The sequence below is a fragment of the Urocampus carinirostris genome, chromosome 18 (assembly GCF_059441175.1).
Source record: "Urocampus carinirostris isolate Australia breed hairy pipefish chromosome 18, RoL_Ucar_1.0, whole genome shotgun sequence".
Taxonomy (NCBI): domain Eukaryota; kingdom Metazoa; phylum Chordata; class Actinopteri; order Syngnathiformes; family Syngnathidae; genus Urocampus; species Urocampus carinirostris.
In genome coordinates, this window is record NC_142366.1 from 29,138,755 (window position 1) to 29,154,339 (window position 15,585).

The 15,585-nt window shown below is 45.0% G+C and overlaps 1 protein-coding gene across 2 annotated transcripts in view; it reads right to left on the reverse strand.

Annotated features, from left to right (window-relative positions):
- Window positions 1–15,585, reverse strand: part of nrp1a (neuropilin 1a) — a 115,428-nt gene that overhangs the window by 15,756 nt on the left and 84,087 nt on the right. For both annotated transcript variants that reach the window (XM_088321914.1, XM_088321915.1), the window contains 3 exons: window positions 15,223–15,367; window positions 6,769–7,100; window positions 3,669–3,813 (listed from right to left, as the gene is read on the reverse strand). In XM_088321914.1, coding sequence (XP_088178040.1) covers window positions 3,669–3,813; window positions 6,769–7,100; window positions 15,223–15,367 — 622 coding nt within the window. The remainder of the gene's footprint in view (window positions 1–3,668; window positions 3,814–6,768; window positions 7,101–15,222; window positions 15,368–15,585) is intronic.

Below are 15,585 nucleotides of genomic sequence, written 5' to 3' on the forward strand. Positions count from 1 at the left end.
TGCAAAAAATGTCCATGGTGTCAGGACCAGAACGGAAACGGGACCCACTTGCGTGACGTTTACCGCAGGTTTTATTGAAAGAGAAAGGAAGGACTGCGCCCAGGATCCGGTGTTCGCTGGGCGCAGGAAGCAAATCGCTCTCGTACTGGGATTGCGATCCAAACACAAAAGTGGTTCTTCCGAAGCGAGCGATGGCGGTGTCAGGGACGGAAAAACTGGTCGGTAGCCGGGACTGGGAGAGCAAGACGTGGTCGGGGTCGGAAACGAGTCGTAAGCCAGAACGGTAGAGTAGACGAAGTCAGGAACAAAAAAGGGGTCGAAAGCCGGGACGGGAGAGCAGACGTGATCGGGATCAAAACGGGTTGTGGCCGGAGACAAACGGGAGCAAAAACGGGACAGGCGGGGGTCAGGGTCGAAAAAGGCTTGCATTGTACACACGGAGATTCGCAGGCGGACTCACAACAGGGGATTGACAGGACTGAGTTCAAATACTGACAGGGAGCCAATCAGAACCCACAGCGGTTGGCGCCAAATGAGCGGGCACAGCTGAGTCATATCAAGGCGTGGTCGGGGTCGGAAACCAGTCGTAAGCCAGAACGGGAGTGTAGACATAGTCGGGGACAAAAGGGGGTCGTAGGCCGGGACAGGAGAACAGACGTGGTCAGGAGCAAAACAGGTTGTAGCCGGAGACAGACGGGAGCAAAAACGGAACAGGTGGGAGTCAGGGTCGAAAAAGGCTTAGTATACACTGAGGTTTGCAGACGGACTGACAACAAGGCACAGACATGACTAGGTTCAAAAAGTGACAGGGAGCCAATCAGAACCCACGGCGGTTGGCGCCAAATGAGCGGGAACAGGTGAATCACATCAGTGATCATGTCATCTTAGGGGGTCGGCTTTAATGCGAGAGTAAACAGTCATTTCTAACTACTTTTTTAATGAAGTAACTAGTAACTGTACCTTATTACCGTTTATCACTTACACACCATCACTGGTTACAGCAGGCGCATGTTGCGCCCGTGTTTGTGTGTTTGGCGTTGCCGCCGAAAACAAGCATTATCATCCGACTTAAGCCGCTGTCGGGAGTCAATGAGGCTTACCGCGGAACGGGGGCTGCCCTGAAATTCAATATGTAAATCCACTTAGACCCAGCTCGCTGCACGTTCTTATTTTGCTAAGCTATGCAACGGAAGAAAAAAAAAAACACCGATGCAATTTCAAAGATAACGGAAAGAAAAGGCGCAGAAAGAAGGAACGGGAGAAACTTGATGGATGCGGTTATAATCAGGGTTGGGTAGGGTTACTTTAACTGGATTACTTTCAATTACTTTTGGATTACTCCAATACCAAATATGCTAATAAAAGACAAAAGAAACTAAAAGGATGACTCACAACACGTGGTAAGCTTTCTCTCCTGGCTTTGATCTCTTTGATCTCCGGCAAAACTAACATAAAATGCGACAGAAACAAAATGAAAATAAATCCAAACAGCTTGCCAACATCATTTTTGCCGTTTCATGTATTCCGTTACTCCCCAAGCCTGCACAAAATTGAGTCATTTTATTCATATTTAGTTTCTTTTGTCTTTTATGAGCATATTTGGTATTGGAGTAATCCAAAAGTAATTGAAAGTAATCAAGTTAAAGTAACCCTACCCAACCCTGGTTATAATGCAGCTGGGCCAGGTGGTAAGCCTTTTGATCCTTCCCCTCGGAAGGGAAGAGCAACGGGGCAACTTTGATGAAACGGGGAGACAAGACGAGGGTCCCTTGTGGGAGTACGGAACAGAAGCTGCACAGCTGTGGGTTTGGCGTAAGGAGCCTTCATGTACACCTTCAAATAACTGATCAGGCTATTTGGTCGTGATGACAGGCAGAGGTGTGTAGTAGATTTACTCCGTTACATTTACTTGAGTTGTACTTCTCAGAGTATTTTTAAATACCGTATTTTTCGCACTATAAGGCGCACCTAAAAGTCTTAATTTTTTTCAAAAGCTGACCATGCGCCTTATAATACAGTGCGCCTTATATATGGATCAATATTAAGTCGCAAAGTCTTGCAACTAATGAAAGCAGCCGCCGAGTCGATTTTCCCCCGAACGCGAAGTAGTCCGCGGTGTATGCTGGGATTTATATACCGGCGTTTCATTGGCTAACCAATGTGTCAATCATCATTTGAATCCATCACTATTGGCTAAAGTTATTCGGAGGTAAAGGGGGCGGATCCTTTTTATAATTTACAGGCTCGCATAGGCTAAAGGGGCAAAACAAACCCTGCAATTGGCCGAAAAAGATGTGTCAATCATCAGTTGAATCGATCACTATTGGCCAAAGTTATTCGGAGGTAAAAGGGGCGGATCCTTTTCATCATTTACAGGCTGGCATAGGCTAAAGGGGCAAAACAAAGCCTGCAATTGGCCGAAAAAGATGTGTCAATCATCAGTTGAATCGATCACTATTGGCCAAAGTTATTCGGAGGTAAAAGGGGCGGATCCTTTTCATCATTTACAGGCTGGCATAGGCTAAAGGGGCAAAACAAAGCCTGCAATTGGCCGAAAAAGATGAATGTGAATAGCATGTTGGGTTGACGGCATAGAGAAAACAGTTTTTTACTTGTCTGTACTGTATTTGTAAATATTTTACTCTCCTGGATTTACTACACTCACGGATATAAGAGGACCATGGTTGCACATTATTATTGAACGCAATGACTTTGGTGACCTACTCCGGCTATATATTTTCCCAGTATCTTGTTTCAGAGTGATATCGATGTTTCTGTGATGGGTCTTTTTTTAAATTAAACTCAATTCCAGGTGTTTATTGTCATATGCACAGTAAAGTTGCGAGCGAAAAAGAAAATAGAAACTAAGGAATGGTTGGCATTTCTTGAATCCCAAGACTTTAACCTTCCGAATGATATTTGGAACGAAGCATTTGAGTGACATCGTAGGGACACCGCATCCGCACGTGTCTACGACACGTATTTGCTTCTTTGCTAGCTTTGGGAATGTTAAGGGGGTAATAAGTTTGACTGAACTATCTGACTGTTTTGTCGACGTTCCCATTGTAGCGCCTTATAATCCGGTGCGCCTTATGTATGGAAAATATAGGACCAAAAACTATTTTTTGGGGGTGCGCCCTATAACCTGGTGCGCCTTATAGGCCGGAAAATACAGTACATAAATAAACACGTTTGAAAAAAAAATATGGTGTAAGATTATTTTGTATTTTGTAAGGGAAAATACGACAGTTTCTAGGGGCATGCAGCCCTGGAGCTTGTCAGGTATGGGTATGTTTGTCTTTGAATTGAGACATTATGAAAAAACACACAGACCAAAAAGGCAAAACATGCCCTCACTTGAAATATGCAAAATAATACACAGGTCACAAGTGCACCCATGGGAGTCGTGGAGTGCGGATGGGAAAGATAAGGTCATGACAAGTGAACGCATCATTACGGTGAAACCTTAGCACAGCTGGAAACGTCATTAGCATGAGTGGGAAAAGGTTTCACCGTCAGTGGCACTTTACCGCTATCGGTGGCAATATCATTACCGCTCGGAGAGAAGTCATAACCCGAGCTGAAAATATTTCTTTTCCATGCTCGGTTGACGATTATGTTGCCCTCTTTGCACTTTATACTGAAAATCCATCCTTCAAACTGTTTACCTTCGATATCGCAGCCCAGGATCTCCAGTCGCAGGCCCATGCCGGTCGCCGTAGCCCGGTCGGGGTAGATTCGGATGAAACGGGTAAGTAGGGGCTCCACCGTCCTCAACTCGGGGGTGTCGTAGTTGCTGTTCCCTTCGAAAATCTGACCGGGGAAAAAATATGTGATGAATAAATTAGGTTCAGAACGTGCATAGAATTATGCAAATAGTTTACAAAATATTCCACACGTCGGAGGACTCAAGACATTTTGTCTCCAAGTAATCCCATCGGGTTTTCTTCCTCTCAAGATGTGATGTCATTGAAGCAACACGACACTTTCCCTCGCCTGTGGCCGGTGTGTCAGCAAACCTCTGTTTTTACAAGGCAAGCATTTTTGACTCTCACTCCCGTCCATCCCACTTTTTCACCCGTTTTCCACCCGTCCATTCCTGATTTCCCTGTTTGTCTCCGGCTACGATCCGTTTTTTTGACCCCGACCACGATTTGATCTCCTGTCCTGGCAAACGACTCGTTTTTTTTAAAGTGTGCTTCACATTTCCCAATAGCGGCCGTGCAGCCATGTAAGGCGCTAACCTGCTTATTGGGGATATTCAGTGTCTTACCCAAGGACACTTTGACATGTAACACGGAGGAGCCGGGAAGCGAACCTGCGATCTCTTGATCCCAAGACGAGCTCTCTACCTCCTGAGCCACTGCCGCCCCGCCCATGTTCTGCTCTCCCGTCCAGGCTATCGACCTGTTTTTCCGTCTACTACACTACGATCTTGCGCTCCGGAAGATCCACTTCCGCATTCGGAACACGTTCCGATTCTGTGAGCGGCTTGCTTCCCGCGTCCAGCGAGCACCGGATCGCGGGAGCTGCCTTTCCTCTATATCTCAATAAACCCGTGATTAACGTTACGCATCTGGGTCCTACTTCCGTTCTGGTCGTGACAACGTGAGCACAACATGCACGCTGAAAGAGAAATTAATTTATATCTCTTTATTTGTCAAACTATTTTAGCAATACACCATGAAAGAAATTGTAAACGTCTTGGCCAATACCCAGAAATCAAGAGGGAACTGTTTGAAGGTTTGAAGACAAATTGGATATGGAGTATCTCAACACTCATAATCTGTCAGGACCAAAACGGAGACAGGACCCACTTGCGCAATGTTTCACTCAGTTTTATTGGAAAGAAAGGAAAGGATTGCACCCACGATCTGGTGATCGCTGGTCGCGGAAGCAGGTCGCTCTGAACGCGGAACTGGGACTTCCGTGGCGAGCGATGGCAGTGTCGGGAACGGAAAAAACGGGTCAGCAGCCGGGACAGGAGAGCAAAAAACGTGGTCGGGATCGGAAACGAGTCAAAAGCCAGGAGAGAGTAGACGTGGTCAGGGTAAAAAAACCGTGTTGAAGCCAGGAAGCAGACGGGAGCAAAAACATAAACATAAATAGATTTTATGCAAAAACCATGTAATATTCCATCACATTTTGCATGTTTAAAAACTTGGGAATACCTTTAAGGCAAGATTCTGGATGTAGGCTCTCGTTATATTGTGTAAATGTGTCAGTTTCTTGGTTAGTTGGATCCTTTAACCGCTATAGTCGTAGGGGCACCGATTCCTGTGGTGTGTCTTGGCCGAGTACAGCCTGGTGGCGCCCATTCCTCTCCAGGTCAACATACCAGCCAAACCAGCTCCCGGAGAGTATATAGCCTAACAATAGTCTACATTGTTAGCATGAATCTGTTTTTTTCCCAAAGCACTGAGCTTGGAAAATGAATCTTGGGTTTTCGCACAATGATGGATATCATTTCCCCATCCCCCTGGTGCCTCCCCCTCTCCTTGGGTGAAGTTTCTCGCTTCTGTTGAAAGAGTTGAACGGTGCGAGACGTGCTGAATGCTAAACAGAGTGAGCGGTGGGAATAGGTCTCTGTGCTGATCCTCCATTGATCCAAGTCATGGCAGAAACGTACTCAGGTAGACTGCATAAGATTTACTGGGAAATTGAGTTTGTTGGTTGAAATCTGGGCCAATTAGCATGAGTTACGCTAACTTTGAATACATTTTCTGTTCTTGTGAAGGGAGTCATTTTTAATCAAAAAAATTCTATTGCAATCTGGGTCGTGACACCAATTGACACACACAGAATGTGTAAAGCATAATTTGTCCCTTTTTTGGCTTTTTAATTTTTGCAAAGTGTAAAGCAGGTAAAATAAACCATCAGGTGTCATGATTACTGATGTGACTCAGCTGTGCCCGCTCTTTTGGCGCCAACTGCCGCGGGATCTGATTGGCTCCGGATCAGTATTTGAACCCAGTCCTGTCTGTCCCCTTTGGTCAGTCCGTCTGCGAACCTCAATGAATACTAGGCAAGCCTTTTTCGACCCTGACTCCCATCTGTCCCGTTTTTGCTCCCGTCTGTCTCCGGCCACGACCTGTTTTGCTCCTGACAATGTCTATTCTCCCGTCCCGGCTTACGATCTATTTTTGTCCCCAACTACGTCTACTCTTCCGTTCTGGCTTACAACTCGCTTCCGACCCCGACCACGCCTTGCTCTCTCAGTCCCGGCTACCGACCCGTTTTTTTCTGTCCCTGACACCGCCCTCGCTCGCTACGGAAGATCCACTTCCGTGTTCGGAGCGCGATCCGAGTACGAGAGCAACTTGCTTCCCGCGTCCAGCGAACACCGGTTCGTGGGCGCAGCCCTTTCTCTTTACTCCAATAAAACTTGTGAGAAACGTAACGCTATTGGGTCCTGTTTCCGTTCTAGTCCTGACACCAGGGACTTAAAAGGTTACCCAGATTCGTAATACATACCAAAGGTGAAAATAGAACCAAATGGTAATCATTATTATTGAATTATTGGGTATACAGGTAAGTTTCGACTGCATTGACAAAAAAATGCCAAATTTGGGCTAAGTACTATCAGTTTTATTTTTTGGTTTACTGTTTTCAAGTTCACGTTATATTATGAATATTACAAATTCAATTTTATGTAATGTTTACTGTGCTGAGTGATTGCAGCTGCAGAGTGAGGCAGGCAGTTTTTTGCCTCAAGGCAGAGGGCCATAGTGAGACCAAGGCTAACAGGCTAACTCAAGTCTTCCATACCTTTGGCTTGTTTCCATTGCTGTCCAGAACCATTCTCCAATCCGACCCGTTCCCGCTGTGCCCGAGGCGGAACTTCTTCATGAAGACCTTGTTCTCGCGGTGCTTCCCTCCCTGGATGATCAAGCCCTTCACCAGTTTTTCCTCCCCCAGGTCCACCTGAAGCCATTCCCTGGTGAAAGGTTGGGGCTGAGGCAGCAAGGTCCATCCCGTCCGGCTGGTCAGGAGACGGGCGTTATCAGCCACCCAGTTCCGGTCTGTGTGAGAGGACGCCGTGATCTGGCTGTCGGTGATCAAACCCGAGACCATACCCAGCATGCCCGAGCACGGGTACTCTGAAAGAGAGAAACAAAAATGCGATAGTATAATGAACCCTCACACTCTTCGCTTCTCCTGCATACTAATATTTTCACCCTGGGGTGTATGACTCCAGGTAGCCAATTAAAAGCCCAGATATTTGATGGTGCTTCCACCTCCTGGATTCTGTGGGGGCACTTTATTCATTTTTATTTCCGTCTCCCGCCCACGACAACGGACTCCCGTTTAATCTCACACAAAAACACACAAAGTCTTTTCAGTTTCTTTAGCAGCTGCACTCAGCTACCTTCCGTGCTAGACATCTGCCTGACTGCTTCTACTTTTCTTCTGTTCATCTTTCTTACGCACAAATGTAAACTGTAAATGTAAGAATTTGGTTACTTTTTCTTAAACTATGGTTTTCATACGCTGTAAAAGAACCAATTTTGGTAGAGTACCGATAATAAGCACCGTAATCCCTCGCGGTTGGAAAAATATTCTGTGATCCATTATCCCCGATCATATATTGAGAGCACGTTTTGGTCGAGTCTGCTGCCCCTTTTTTGCCATTCCGTCCATCCATCCATCCATTATCTGCACCGCTTATCCTCAGTGGGGTCGCGGGGGTGCTGGAGCTCATCCCAGCTATCTTCGGGCAGTGGGCAGGGGACACCCTGAACTGGTTGCCAGCTAGTCGCAGACAACCATTCACTCGCTCATTCACACCTAGGGACAATTTGGACCGGCCGATTAACCTGACATGCATGTTTTTGGAATGTGGGAGGAAACTGGAGTGCCTGGAGGAAACCCACGCTAGCACGGGGAGAACATGTAAACTCCATACAGGAGGTTCGATCTCATGACCTGAGAACTGTGCCACCCAAAAATTAACTGCACTCATTCGGCCATGTCATCATTTTACCATCCATTAATAATGCTCTTGTCACGGTCGCCATGACGACCAGTATGCCACGCCCCCGAACTCAAGCTGAAGCAGATCAGCTGATTGCTGTTCTGCTAATTAAGGCTGGTTCATTCTGTCGCGAGACGTGGTGGCGTGGAAGGTGACCGGACCAGAACGGAGGCAGGAGGCATGAAGGGAGAACTCAAATGCGTTGACGATCCATAGGTTTTATTTAATAAAATAAAAGTCGCCCAATACTCCGAGGCAAAACAGAACAATACAGAGTTCCTCCGGCACGCACTCAACAGGACAAGGCATAACAGACTAAAACAGGACAAGGCATAACAGACCGGGATTGTGAATAATGAGTAATGAACCAGCACCCGCCAAACCCAAAATCCAGCCTTAAATAGCAGAACAGCAATCAGCTGATCTGCTTCAGCTTGAGTTCGGGGGCGTGGCATACTGGTCGTCATGGCGACCGTGACAGCTCTGTTATATAATAAACGAATCATTAAAAGGACAGTGTGTATTATTTGACACTAGATGTCACTCTTTTGTTTTCTAACCAAAAACAAGTGCTAAAAATCACAATCGCATCCATTATTCTCCATTGCATAATGCTTCTCATGAAGACCAGCACACAACACAATTTTTGGGCCTGGTGGCTATTTTGTGCTATTCTGACCACCAAGAAGAGAACTGCTACAATCTATTATCCCCTGATCACATTATTCTCCAAGCAGGGGCGACAGTTTTCATTTTTGCTATGCTTTGCGGCTTTTTTTTCTCTCATGTAAAATTGAACTTGTGCGGCCGCAATCCATTATCGCAATCCCATATTACTGCAAGCGGGCCTGGCAGAAGTCACTTTTGTCTGTTGGTGTGCAATTCTGGATCTCCTAAAATGAAATGCACAGTTGTGGCCACAATCCGTTATCCCTAGTTGACTATTCTTGTGAGCAGGGGCCAGCAGGGTACACTTTTCGCGGGTGCAGGCACTGAAGCTTGCCATCGTGGCCTGCTTAAAATGAACAGCATTGTTTTGGCCGGGTTTCACTATCTACAGTCAATTATTGCTAAATTGCAGGGGCCGTGAGAGCAAATTTGTGACATTTGTGGCAGCTTTTTTTCCATTCTTTCCACCAAAAATGAACAGCACCTGCAGTGATTTATTATCTTAAATCCATTTTGCCGCGAGTGGGGACTGGAAAAAGGCACTTTTATCCGGAATCAAGCCGTCTTGGCCCGCCTCAAAAGACATGCACTGTTTTGTCTGCAATCCATTATCCCCAGTCAACTATAGCAGAGAGTGGGGGCAGAGATAAAGAAATGGTGTTATGTGTGGGGACTCTTAATTCCGTTCTTACTGCATAACAGCACCAGTGCGGCCGTGATCCATTATCCCCGATCGACTATTGCTGTGAGCAAAGGCACATGTTAAAAAGAGGGCCCAGTAGTCCACAGGTTTTCATAAATCACAGTGGGTTCTGGTCCCCGTTAATCGTGATAAATGAGGGATTACAGTATTACCATATTAATTTACGGTATCATTACTCGCAACCATGCTGATACTAATGTTGGCATCCTACTAGTGGAATCTAGAGATTTGAAATTACAACTGAGGAACAATTACTTGTTTTTGCAGTGTAAAAATCTTAATCACTTATGTATTTTGTTATTGTTTAGCTTTTCAAACTTCCTAAAAAACCACTCAGACCTCCTCGCTTGGGTACTCCTACAAACAGGGTGCATTGCCCTGAATAGGGGTTACTCTTCGATGACCGGAGAAAAAATATGAATGGAGCCTTGTGCTCAATGTCCCCACACCATTCACAGTTACGTTGCTAAATTGTGCTGCGACACAGTGCATACTTTGTCTCCTGCTGACATACAAGATATATAATAATGTATGTATGTATTCCTTTGTGGGAGTTTCAAGTGTTACAGCCTTAGCATCTGGGGAGGTGTTAGAGGTCAGGAGTGAATAGGTCCGAGATCTCCATGACGCTCAGCTACTAAGTGAGCTCCTCTGTGTTCTTTTTTCAAGTTATGTAAATCGGAAAGATGTTATAGCACATGTTTCGCGAGAAAATCAAATGTTGATTTCTTCAATGTGGGATCAGTTGAAGTGGAAATAACATCAATGTCATCAAAAATAAACTAAAATCATGAAAACATGTACACAATATGTGATATACCAAGTGCTAGAAAAAGCAATAGTGCTTACTCAAAGTATAATATTACTGTATTATTAAAACCTGTTTAGTTTTGTTATAAATCCAAAAAAGACATCTTCTAAAATGAGCAATTGTAATTATGTTATGTGTGCATTTTAATTTCCAAAATACCTAATTGGCAAAAGATTTTTACAACAGCATCTACAAAAATAATAGAATAAAAAAAAAGACATACGGAAATTATGCGGTTGTCAGGAACCAGAACAGGTCACGTGAACTCCTCTTTCCACGATGCTTTTAATGTACGTTTACGTTTAGTAGCGTCATAATTTTTTTTAGCTTCTTTTGAATATTTGTTCTGGGGCTTAGGTTTTGCTTGATTCCTCAACACTTACCCATTTTTTTGTGTCCTCTGTGCGTCTACTTTGGAAAATGATATGCTAATGCATGATCTTATAACGCTCGGGAAAGTCCGGAAGCACGAAGTTATTCGATGCAGGCTTCTGATTGGCTGCCGATGTGAGACTCCTTGTATACAAGAGTATGCAAATTGCCTAATGAACCGAAATTTCCAAACCGAACGAAGCTTTCGAAATCGGAATAAAGCAAACGTTTGATTTGAAAAAAACAAAACCAAAATCAAAACGAAAGATTTTTTTTTTTTTTTTTGAAAAAGTTGTCGGCCACCCGGGCGGAGACGTTTTGTAAGTTGTACGCCCGACGTAAAGGATTCACGCCCCGGGCGTCCGGGCAGACCTTATTTCAGACACTGATATTAGCCAACTGCAAGAAATCATCACTGACATCAGTGTTTCCAAATAAAAATTGTGATTATTTACATTTTACCCATTTATTGCCCTCTAGTTTTTGATTTTACAATTTGCCTTTACTGTTTTAGAGTTGTTTTGATGGAAATCAGCATTAGCTAAAGGAACAAACGACTTGCCCAGATAGAGATCCTCAGCTTGATGTGCCATATTTTTGGGTTTAGGTGGCGCCTCAGTGGTTCATCACAAGCTATATTTATAAACCGTTCTATATTTACTAACAACAGGGTGGAGATTTCTGATATTAATGACTACTTGCACCACTTGTATCTCCAATAAATACCAAACACCTGTTTTGTGGTGACCTTAAAAGCATTTCAACTCTCCGATAACCGCAATGCAAAGCCATGTATTTTTGGCTATCGCGAATTGCAAAACTCAAACGGACGGGAGTGAGTCACCGAGTTTCTCCGCCGGCCACAAGAACCTCGCCGTTCCTTTTTCTGGCCACATGTGCAGCGGAGCTGGCAACGTCTTCTGAGCCCCCCGCGGGGGGCGCTCACGTCACCTCGGAGGCCCTGCGGTGAATTTCAGTCTTGTGATGTGTTTGCCTGCACTGCGTCGTGTTTTGGTTATGCTCCCGAAAAACACCATGCAGCTGTGATGCTAATAGACGCTGCGAATAACAAGTTTTGTCAGGAAAATGCAATGGGACGTTTTCTTATTTTATCTTTTTCACGATTACTGATGTGACTCAGCTGTGCTCGATCCTTTGGTGCCAACTGCTGCGGGTTCTGATTGGGTCCCGATCAGTATTTGTACCCAGTTCTGTCTGTCCCCTTTTGTCAGTCTGTCTGCTAACCTCAGTTAACACTAGGCAAGGCTTTTTCGATCCTGACTCCCACCTGTCCCGTTTTTTAGCTTGTTTAGTTCCTCGGCTTTGACCCGTTTTTTGATCCTGACCACGTCCACTCTCCCGTCCTGGCTTTCAACCTCTTTTTGTCACGGACCACGTCTTCTCTCCTATTCTGGCTTACAACTCGCTTCCGACCCCGACCACGTTTTTGCTCTCCTGTCCCGGCTACTGACCCATTTTTCCGTCCCCGACACCGCCATCGCTCGCCACGGAAGATCCACTTCTGCGTTCAGAGCACAACCTGAGTATCAGAGCGACCTGCATCCCGTGTCGTGGGCTCAACCCTTTCTCTTTCTTTCAATAAAACTTGTCGTAAAAGTTACGCAATTGGGTCCTGATTCCGTTCTGGTCCTGACATAAACAATTTAGTATCTGCTTGATGAAATAATTTATATATACATATTTCTATTTCACTAGAAAAACAAGACACGAAAAATGTATATACAGTATTAAAATAAGTAGAATTTTTTTCCAAAAATCTTTTCAAGCATATTTTTTTGCTTACTTTATGATATTTTATCTTGTTTCAAAACCAGAATAACAAGTATGATTCTTAAAATGATAAGAAAAATTATCATTTCACTGATTCGAGGAAATGTTTTCTACCAAATAACAGAAAAGAAATACTTCAAATGAGCAAAATGATCTATTAATGTCAAGGTTATCATGGAGCCCAATTGGCCCTGCCCGTGTGGCGCCAGCTGCAGCTTTTTGACAAATTGGCTCCCTGTCAGTATTTAAACTCCTGTCCTGTCAATCCCCTTTTGTCGGTCCGTCTGCGAATCTCTGTTTTTACACGGCAAGCCCTTTTTTGCTTGTCCTGTTTTTTGCTCCTGTTTGATCTCGAACACGTCTGTTCTCCCGCCCTGAATAACGATCCGTTTTTTATCTCGACCCAGTCTTCTCTCCTCTCCTGGCTTTCGAGTTGTTTCCGATCCCGACCACGTTTTTGCTTTTCTATCCCGGCTACTGACCCGTTTTTTTCCCTTCCCAACACCGCCATCGCTCGCCACGGAAGTCGCACTTCCGTGTTCAGAGTGACCTTCTCCCACGATCAGCGATCTCCGGATCGTGTGTGCAATCCTTTCCCTTCTTCCCAATAAAACTGTGAGAAACGTTACGCGAGTGGGTCCTGTTTCCGTTCTGGTCCTGACAATTAATTTGCATACTTTAACTAAATGGTGTATTATATCCCGCCCAAAAAAAACAGGACAAACTATCTTAAGGCATGCTGCAATAACACTAAAAAAGCGGTTTTGATTTGGTGAATCTCGTGACTAAAACAGAAAGAATGGCTTTCATTTTGCCTGGAATAAAGCGGACATAAAAGCATGCTAAACACACTCGCCAACCGCATTAAAATGACAACAAGCATAAAGGCTGAAAGAGCTGGAAAAAAATCAAAGCTGTGCACAAGAAAGCCCACGACTAAAGAGGAAGCCGGGACCAACAGGAGGGGATTGCGCCCCATAAAGCCCACTCCCTCTGTCTGCCAACTGTTAGCACCATTCATATTTGATGAGATACATCCAAAACACAAGATAACATGACTAGCTCATCTCCCAATTGCCAAGTACTGCTTCCTTTTTATGGAGGACCTGCTCTCACCATAGTATTGTAGCTTTTGATAACACAGATAACTAAGGTCTCTTTAATTAACGTCGTTAATACAGTGGGACCTCGGTTATCGCGGTTAATGGGGACCAAAACCACCCGCAAAAAGTGAAAATCTGCGACGTAGCGGCTCAGGAGGTAGCGCGCTCGTCTTTGGATCAAGAGATTGCAGGTTCGATTCCCGGCTCCTCCGTGTTACATGTCGAAGTGTCCTTGGGTAAGACACTGAACCCCTAATACCCCCAATAAGCAGGTTAGCGCCTTACATGGCTGCAAGGCCGCTGTTGGGAAATGTGGAGCACATTGTAAAGCGCTTTGGGAAGTCATTGACTTGAAAAGCGCTATATAAAATGCAGATCATTTCATTTCATTTCATTTAAAAAAAAAAAAAAATAATATATATATATATATATATATATATATATATATATATATATATATATGCCCTGCGATTTGCTGGCAACCAGTTCAGGGTGTCCCCTGCCCACTGCCCGATGTTTGCTGGATGGGCTCCAGCACCCCCGCGGCCCTACTGAGGATAAGATGAGATGAGATGAGCTCCAGACTTCCTGTGCGGAGTTTGTATGTTCTCCCCGTGCTTGCGTGGGATTCCTCCGGGCACTCCGGTTTCCTCCCACATTCCAAAAACATGCATTTCAGGTGAATTGGCCGGTCCAAATTGTCCTTAGGTGTGAATGAGCGAGTGAGTTGTCTGTCCCCGTGTGCCCTGTGATTGGCTTGCCACCAGTTCAGGGTGTCCCCTGCACACTGCCCAATGATTGCTGGGAGGGGCTCTAGCACCCCCGCGACCCTACTGAGGATAAGCGGTGTAGCTAATGAGATGAGATGACATACATATATATATATATATATATATATATATATATATATATATATATATAATTTTTTTTTATTTTTTTTAGACACGGTTAATGGGGACCTAAACCACCCGCGAAAAGTGAAAATCTGCGAAGTAGCGACGCCCTTTCAGATATGCTTAGTTTTATTGAAAGAGAGACAAAGGGCTGCGCCTACGATCCGGGAAGCAAATCGCTCTCGTACTCAGATTGTGATCCAAGATGGAGGAAAACAAAGCCTATACAACAAGGACAGTACAAACATCTTCTTTTTTCCTTTATCTCTTTGTTTTCCTTATATCCTCACTGTAAAATGTGGTACTGGAGTGCCACGTCACAATATATCCCATGTTGTAACAATGACAATAAAGGTATATTCTATTCTATTCTATTCTATTCCTTAGTAAGCGATAGTAGTGTCAGGGGTGGAAAACTGGTTGGTAGCCGGGACTGGGAGAGCAAGACGTGGTCGGGGTCGGAAACGAGTCGTTAGCCAGAACGGGAGGGAGTAGAAGTTGTCGGGAACAGAAAGGAGTCGTAAGCAGGGACGGTAGAGCAGACGTGATCGGGATCAAAACGGGTTGTAGCCGGAGACAAACGGGAGCAAAAACGGGACAGGCGGGTTTCAGGGTCGAAAAAGGCTTGCCTTGTATACACGGAGATTCGCAGACGGACTGACAACATGGGATTGACAGGACTGGGTTCAAATACTGACAGGGAGTCAATCAGAACCCGCGGCAGTTGGCGCCAAATGAGCGCCAACTGCAGGTGATTCACATCGTGACAATGTCTGATATCGTCAAATGATTACTATCATAGTATTAGGACTAAAGCCAAGGGAACACGCACACATCACAAGGTTTTTGAATCTCAAAACGGACTTTAGCGCATGCTCTAATCCCGTGATCAACACAGCACGTACCTGATATCTTGCATCCATACACTTCAAAGCGAAGCGCGATGCCTGTTTCCCAGGTAACGGGCCGGATGCGGATGAAACGCGTCAGAGTAGGCTTGGGCATCATCGTCTTGGCGATGTCCGTTGGATTGCTGTTGCCTTGAAAAACCTGAAAGTCAAAATCCTTACAGTCAGTCTCGGGTAAATATTCTAATATAAATAACATCGGGATTCAGTCAGCGCGTTGAAAGTGAAACTCCACATGCCGCCGGTTTACGTTTGCTTGTGTAACTCGGGCTGCTCGTAAATACTTGTACTGCGGAGCACATGTGGGCCGAGGCCTGTGAAACCCGAGGAAGTATCGGCAACACTGACGGAACAAAATTG